The following is a 7,934-nucleotide window of genomic DNA, read 5'->3' as shown; positions in this document are numbered from 1 at the left end:
CTTTTGTATGGCATACCATTATACTCTAGGTATCAGGCAGGGAATGAAAATGCATGTCCATTCAAGAGTTTTGCATAAAAATTAATAGCTGTTTTACTTATAATAGCCACCGCCCTTTAGTCAAGTCACTGAAGGGCAGCTACTTCCACACTTACAAGACCTTAAAGAAGTCCTGGTCAGGCCAGGTGCAGTGGCTCACGCCTGTAATCCCAGCACTTTGGGAGGCCGAGGGGCGGATCACAAGGTCGAGGGTTCGAAACTAGCCTGGCCAACATGGCAAAAGCCCGTCTCTACAAAAAATTAGCCGGGTGTGGTAGCACGTGCCTGTAGTCCCAGCTACTCAGGAGGCTGAGGCAGGAGAATTGGTTGAACTCAGGAGGCGGAGGTTGCAGTGAGCCAAGACTGTACCATTGCACTCCAGCCTGGGCAACAGAGCAAGACTCCATTTCAAAAACAAAAACTGCTGGTCAGCAGTTGCTCTGACAGCTGGGATGGGGGTGGGTGTCTCTCAGGTGGAGTCAGTGAAGCACGTTGCTCAGAAGGCTGGGCCAACCAGGGCTAAAAATGAGAAAAGCCAAAGGCGGAAGAGACACATTCTTCCACTAAAGACCACTTCTACTAAGATCTTGGCGTATTTCCTCCCACTTGATTTTCTACAGGAAGCCTTTTGTTGTTCATTTTGGACAGCTTTGGTGTGTGCAACATTGTACTCAATCTTCCTCACTTTACAAGCTGAGACAAACACCTTCCAATGTTTCTGCAAATGTTTCCCAAACAACTCTCATACACTGCAGGGGTGGGGACGTGGAAAAGGATATAGTCACTTTGGAAAATAGTTGGAAAGTTTCTTTGTTGTTTTTTGTTTGCTCGTTTGTTTGTTTTTGAGACCAAGTCTCACTCCATTGCCCAGGCTGGAGTGCAGTGGCACCATCTTGGCTCACTGCAACCTCCGCCTCCCAGATTCAAGCAATTCTCCTACCTCAGCATCCCGAGTAGCTGGGATTACAGGTTCCCACCACCACGCCCAGCTAATATTTGTATTTTTAGTAGAGACAGGGTTTCGCCATGTTGGCCAGGCTGGTCTCGAACTCCTGACCTCAGGGGATCCACCTGCCTCGGCCTCCCAAAGGGTTGGGATTACAGATGTGAGCCACCTTTCTGGCAGGAAAGTTGCTTTAAAAAAAATTAGACATAAAGTTATCGTACTACCCAGTAATTTCACTCAGAGGAAGCTACATGGCTTTGTAGCAACATTATTCTTAGTGCCGGTAAAGTGGAAACAGTCTAACTGCTCATCACCTGTGACATGGATTAAGAAGAAAAAAAAAAAAAAAAGCAAAAACCAGTCTAACCATGCAACAGGAATGCAACTGAGCAACAGAAAGTAATGAGGGGCTGACACACAGGAACATGGATGAATGTCAAAAACATTATGCAAAGTGAAAGGGGTCAGAGGTAAATGACCAAGTACTTTACAATTCCATTACAGCGAATGTCCAAAAAAGGCAAGTTTATAGAGATAGAGAGTAGATTTGTGGTTGCCTGGGGCTGAGGGAGGGAACAACTGGTGACAGTAAATGGGCATGAAGAGAAGAGTTTTTTTGGGGATGAAGAGAATTTCTTTTCTTTCTTTTCTTTTTTCTTTCTTTTTTTTTTTTTTTTGAGACGGAGTCTTGCTCTGTCGCCCAGGCTGGAGTGCAGTGGCCGGATCTCAGCTCACTGCAAGCTCCGCCTCCCGGGTTCACGCCATTCTCCCGCCTCAGCCTCCCGAGTAGCTGGGACTACAGGCGCCGCCACTTCGCCCGGCTAGTTTTTTGTATTTTTTTAGTGGAGACGGGGTTTCACCGTGTTAGCCAGGATGGTCTCGATCTCCTGGCCTCGTGATCCACCCGTCCTTTTTGAGATGGAGTCTCGCTCTGTTGCCCAGGCTGGAGTGCAGTGGCACTATCTGGGCTCATTGCAAGCTCCACCTCCGGGGTTCACGCCACTCTCCTGCCTCAGCCTCCTGAGTAGCTGGGACTACAGGCACCCGCCACCACGCCCAGCTAATTTTTGTATTTTCAGTAGAGACAGGGTTTCACCTTATTAGCCAGGATGGTCTTGATCTCCTGACCTCGTGATCCGCCTGCCTTGGCCTCCCAAAGTGATGGGATTTCAGGCATGAGCCACTGCGCCCGGCAGGAGTGATGAAAATTTCTAAAGTTAGATTGTGGTGACAATTGCCAGCTCTGTAAATTTATTAAAATCATCAAGTTGAAACTTACAAGGGATGAATCTTATGACGTACAAATTATACCCCAATATAGCTGTTTAAAAACAAATACCCGGCCAGGCGCGGTGGCTCAAGCCTGTAATCCCAGCACTCTGGGAGGCCAAGGCGGGCAGATCACGAGGTCAGGAGATCGAGACCATCCTGGCTAACACGGTGAAACCCCATCTCTACTAAAAAGTACAAAAAATTAGCCCGGCGAGGTGGCGGGCGCCTGTAGTCCCAGCTACTCAGGAGGCTGAGGCAGGAGAATGGCGTAAACCCGGGAGGCAGAGCTTGCAGTGAGCTGAGATCTGGCCACTGCACTCCAGCCTGGGCGATAGAGTGAGACTCTGTCTCAAAAAAAAAAAAAAAAACCCAAATACCCAAAGATTATAAATCATTCTACTATAAAGACATATGCACACGTATGTTGATTGTAGCACTGTTCACAATAGCAAAGACTTGGAACGAACCCATATGCCTATCAATGATAGACTAGATAAACAAAATGTGGCACAGGTACACCATGGAATACTATGCAGCCATAAAAGAGAATGAGTTCATGTCCTTTGCAGGGACGTGGATGAAGCTAGAAACTGTCATTCTCAGCAAACTAACACAGGAACAGAAAACCAAACACCACATGTTCTCACGCATAAGTAGGAGCTGAACAATGAGAACACATGGACACACGGAGGGGAACATCAGACACTGCAGCCTGTGGAGGGGTGGGGGACTAGAGGAGGGACAGCATTAGGAGAAATACCTAATGTTGATAATGGGTTGATGGATGCAGCAAACCACCATGGCACATGTATACCTATGGAACAAACCTGCATGTTCTGCACATGTACCCCAGAATTTAAAGTATAATAAAAACAAAGAAAGAAAAGTTATAACTTTGGCTGGGAAGTAACAGGTATAAATAAACAAGGAAATACATTAATGATATGGAAATAGGGCAAGTAAAAACAATGCTTGCTAAACACTCTGTTCGATGGATTCATACTGTTACTGCAAATTGGATGTACTCTATTTGACATTCTCTAGTTGTTGGACATCGTGTCTGCTCTTTCAATGCTACAGTCAGCATGGTGATGAAATGTTCTGGTTTAGGATTACTTCCTCAAACTTGTTTCCCAGAAAAGGGCTTTCTAGGTCAAAAGTTAAGAAAATTTTCTAAGGCTCTCAATATGATGACAAATTATTTCTTCAAGCGTGGGACAGATTGAGAGCTACGGTTTCCTGCCCTCACCTCATCTCCCAACTATGTTACCAAGGACTCCCTCCACAAAGAAAACCCCATGATTCACGGTGTTAGAAGTAAGAATAGTGGTTTCCCGGCCAGGTGCGGTGGCTCACGCCTGTAATCCCAGCACTTTGGGAGGCCGATGGGGGGGCAGATCACGAGGTCAGGAGTTCGAGATCAGTCTGGCCAACATGATGAAAACCTGTCTCTACCAAAAATACAAAAAATTAGCTGGGTGTGGTGGCATACACCTGTAATCCCAGCTAATTTGGTGGCTGAGGCAGGAGAATTGCTTGAACCGGGGAGGCGGAGGTTGCAGTGAGCCAAGATTATGCCACTGCATTCCAGGGCAACAGAGCAAGGCTCCATCTCAAAAACAAAACAAAACAAAACAAACAAACAAAAAAAAAACAAGAATAGTGGTTTCCCTTGAGGAAATAATGACCAGAAGGGAGCATGAGGGAAGTTCTAGGTCCCTGTTCACTTTTTGAACTGAGATGTGATTTACATACAGTAAAACGTCCAATCTTAATTGTATAGCTGGGTGAAGTTTTGCGTATGATACACTTGTGCAATCATCGCTCAGATCAAGATACAAGGCATTTCCTGAGCCCCAGAAAGTTCCCTCATGCTTCTTTTCAACCAAAATCTCCTCTGACCTCCTTTACCATAGATTAGATTTGCCTGTTCTTGAACTTCTTATAAATAAAATTATAACTTTAAAATCTTGATCAGGGTGCTAGTTACATTGGTGTGTTCTTTCTGTAAGAGCCACTGAGTTATACCTTATGATCATATATTTTTTTGATTGCATGTTATATCTCAATAAATGTGTGGGCCAAGAGGAAGAATATTTCAGGGCGCTGTTCACTCTGTGGCCTGCGTTGTCCTGCCTGCCCATCCTCTGCACAGGGGTAGCTGACAGGGCCTATACCTGACTGTGCCCATTCCCCCATGGGGTCTTGGTTTATGGCGTTGGTGGGGTGGGAGTAGGGCTGTGCCCATGAGCTAACCTGTCTCTCCCTTCTCTCCCCACTGTGTCCCTGTGTGTCAGTTCTGTTTCTATCCATCTCATGTGCTGTGTGTGTCTGTAGCGCCTCATTCCGTACTGTCTGGCAGGAAGCTCCATCTCATCTCATCATCTCACGGCCCTGGCACTGCCTCAGCATGGCCATCTCATCACGCCTCGCCCTGTGGGAGCAGAAGGAAAGTGACACTCATGGCTGGGGCTGCAGCCATCCGCAGGGACTGACTCGACCCTCGGGAGACAAATCCAACCTTTCCCACCTTGAGTGGGGAGTCTGATGTCCAGCCCTCCTTGTAGCATGTGCAATCCCACCTTCAACCTTCTCCCAGCCAGCTCTGCTAGCCTTGGCCTTTCCAACCCAGCTGGACACTGATGGCCACACCCTTGACTCCCCCTAGGGCTGCCTGGTCATTTCCAGTTCCTCAGGTGGTGGTGGGGAAATGGGGGGTAGACCAGCTGTCCCAGCTGAATCCTCATGGCAGCTCTGATGAGCACTGGAGTTTGGGTGGGAGGAAGGGCACATGGGGGCAGAGGCAGGGCTGTCAGCTGCCAGGTTTATACCATAGGGGTGGGTTTCTGTGGTCCCTGCCTTCGGGCACCACAGAGAACTGGAAACGGGCTCTCCTTATTCCCCTTTCGTACTTTTCATGATATGCTATGAAGGGCTGCCTCTTTCTAAGATGCGTGTTACCTCCCGCACCCTCACTCCACCGTGTGCATGTGATCTGATGAATTGCAGGTGGGAGGGTGAGAAGCTTCTTTCTGGCTGCCTCCTGCCTGCCCCTGCCTCTCCCAGCCTGATCCAAAATGGCGTTGGAAGCTGCAGAGTGAGTCTTAAGACACCTGCTGAGTGTGCCTTAAGACTGTCTCTTGGCCAGGTGCGGTGGCTCACGCCTGTAATCCAGCACTTTGGGAGGCCAAGGCGGGCAGATCATGAGGTCAGGAGTTCGAGACCAGTCCGGCCAACATAGTGAAACCATGTCTCTACTAAAAATACAAAAAAAAACCCAGGTGTGGTGGTGTGTGCCTGTAATCCCAGCTACTCGGGAGGCTGAGGCAGGAGAATCACATGAACCCAGGAGACAGAGGTTGCAGTGAGCCGAGATCGCGCTATTGCACTCCAGCCCGGACGACAGTGCAAGACTCCGTCTCAAAAAAAAAAAAGACTGTCTCTCACTTATGAAGTGTCTTCAGTCCCAGATCAGAGAGGAAAGAAGGGAAATGATGTTGATATGGGCCCTGCAGTGCTACCCTTGCTTCTCTGTCCCTGGGCAGAGGTCTGCATCCACCAGCTTTATCCCATGGCCTTGTCTCCCAGCCTTTCCTATCTCCTTTGAATTCCTCCCTTATCAGTTGGGCTGCAGACAGCAAGTCTTTACCACACATGCACAGAGGTTCTTGATGAGGCTATTTTAAACCAGTATGGAACTCTTCCATATAAAGTACTGGTGACTTTTTTTTTCTTCTCATGGGCTGTCACTGATGCAGGCTAAAGACACACTTCAGTCGCCCACAGCCGGTCCCATGCCTCAGCCTCCAAGTCGCTATGGCCAACAGAGGGGTCTCAGCTGCACCACAAGTCCAGCCAGTGCTAGCCTAGGCCATATTTCTAGGGGGGATGGTAAAATATCAGGGTCCAACCTGCCTGTTCTAGGACCCAGTGTTAGAGAGCCCCTGGCTGGCCGAGTCCTGGTTTAAGGACCATCAGGAAGCCACAGCACTGTGTCAGTTGAGTGGGTTGGAGCCACAGAGTCAGATCCTTATATACATCATGGCTATAAGCGCTTCCCTATCTTACCATGCTCCTGGCGCACAGTAAGTGATTAATTGGTTCATCTGTTATGTTAACTATAAGCTGAGGGGGACCAGGAGAGTGCAGATGATTCCCTGCGATCCACCCCTTTCTGGAAACCGGGAAACCTCCTTTCAGAGCAGGTCCTCCTGGAAATGGGCATGTCCCATGGCAAGGAAGGGAACCAGCAGCCTTGACCATGCAAGTGACTGTTCGTATCACAAGGACACGGGATCCAGGCAGAAATCACCTTGACCCGCATAATTCCGGGCTGCCCCTGCGTTCCATTTTCATGCACTGTCTCAGGGACCCCCCTGAGTCCTGCTGGGCCTCACCTGCTTGGCTGTGGCTTCTCATACATGGGCTTGGTCAAGTATGTCCTCCTCTGCCCCCTCCCAGACTCCATCGCAAACTTCTTGAAGGGCAGCTTGCTCCTGCTGGTTGACTCACTGAGCTCTCTCCTTCCTTGCTTCTGCAAAACAGATTCGGGAAGAGGACAAGAGCCCTCCACCGTCCTCGCCCCCTCCCCTTTTCTCTGTCATCCCAGGGGGCTTCATTAAGCAACTGGTCCGGGAGACTGAAAAAGAGGCCAAGGAAGCGAGACAGAGGAAACAGTTAGCTCTCGCCTCTCCGGAACGAGAGGTAAGTGGTTCCTAAGAAGCGGGAGCAGATGCGTTTCCATTCCCATCATTCTGTCCTGTGAGCTTCCTCTGAGTCATTTGTCATCCTGCCTTTGCTCCTGCTATCCTGGCTTTGAGGAATGTCGTTTATTCAACTTGATCTATTGAGCTCTTGTGTACCCTTCAAAACCCAGCTCAAATAGCACATCTCTGGAAAGTTCTTCCATTGCCTTCCTTCTCTGAATCCTGCTGCACTTTCTATGCCTGCCTTAATTGTGGTTGGTTGGCATAGTACTTATTTGATTATATAACTTATTTGACTAGGAATTCCTTAAGCACGGAGTCTCGCTCTGTCGCCCAGGCTGGAGTGCAGTGGCATGATGTCCGCTCACTGCAAGCTCCGCCCCCTGGGTTCATGCCATTCTCCTGCCTCAGCTTCCCGAGTGCCTGGGACTACAGGCGCCCGCCACCACGCCCGGCTAATTTTTTTTGTATTTTTAGTAGAGACGGGGTTTCACCGTGTTAGCCAGGATGGTCTCGATCTCCTGACCTCGTGATCTGCCCGCCTCGGCCTCCCAAAGTGCTGGGATTACAGGCGTGAGCCACCGTGCCCAGCCTACTTGACCACTATTTTTATAGAAAAGGAAACCTAGATACTGGCTAAGATGTATAGTTGGTTCACTTTAAGCAGAAAGCTACTGAGTTGGTACTAACTGGTGTAGTTGCATTGATTGTTAAAATATTGAATCCTTCATACCAGGTGGTAAATGGTTGTAACCCTTGGGCCCCCAAGTGCCCTCCAGCTGCCATGTTTACCCAGGTCCCTCTCCTGAGTCCCTTGGAATGGCTACAATCCAGTAATTACAGGGTTAATGCTTGGCACAGGTAGGAACCTCAGTACCTTCCTCCAGCTGGTGTCCCTCCTGATTGGTTGATGTCCACTAAAAATCCTTAGCTATTCTGAATAGCGCTGCTGGATTGAAGCAATAGTTGAA

At 48.8% G+C, this 7,934-nt stretch overlaps 1 protein-coding gene across 1 annotated transcript in view; it reads left to right on the top strand.

The window, feature by feature from the left end:
* The first annotated feature begins 4,667 nt into the window (after nucleotides 1-4,667).
* The window catches only part of MYO18B (myosin XVIIIB), a 287,077-nt gene continuing 283,810 nt past the window's right edge, over nucleotides 4,668-7,934 (top strand). The window contains exons 1-2 of the mRNA XM_025399134.1: nucleotides 4,668-4,704; nucleotides 6,801-6,961. Coding sequence (XP_025254919.1) covers nucleotides 4,668-4,704; nucleotides 6,801-6,961 — 198 coding nt within the window. The remainder of the gene's footprint in view (nucleotides 4,705-6,800; nucleotides 6,962-7,934) is intronic.

Source organism: Theropithecus gelada, chromosome 10 (assembly GCF_003255815.1).
Source record: "Theropithecus gelada isolate Dixy chromosome 10, Tgel_1.0, whole genome shotgun sequence".
Taxonomy (NCBI): Eukaryota; Metazoa; Chordata; class Mammalia; order Primates; family Cercopithecidae; genus Theropithecus; species Theropithecus gelada.
The sequence above is the reverse complement of the archived record's forward strand: the minus strand, read 5'-3'. Positions and strand labels throughout refer to the sequence as shown.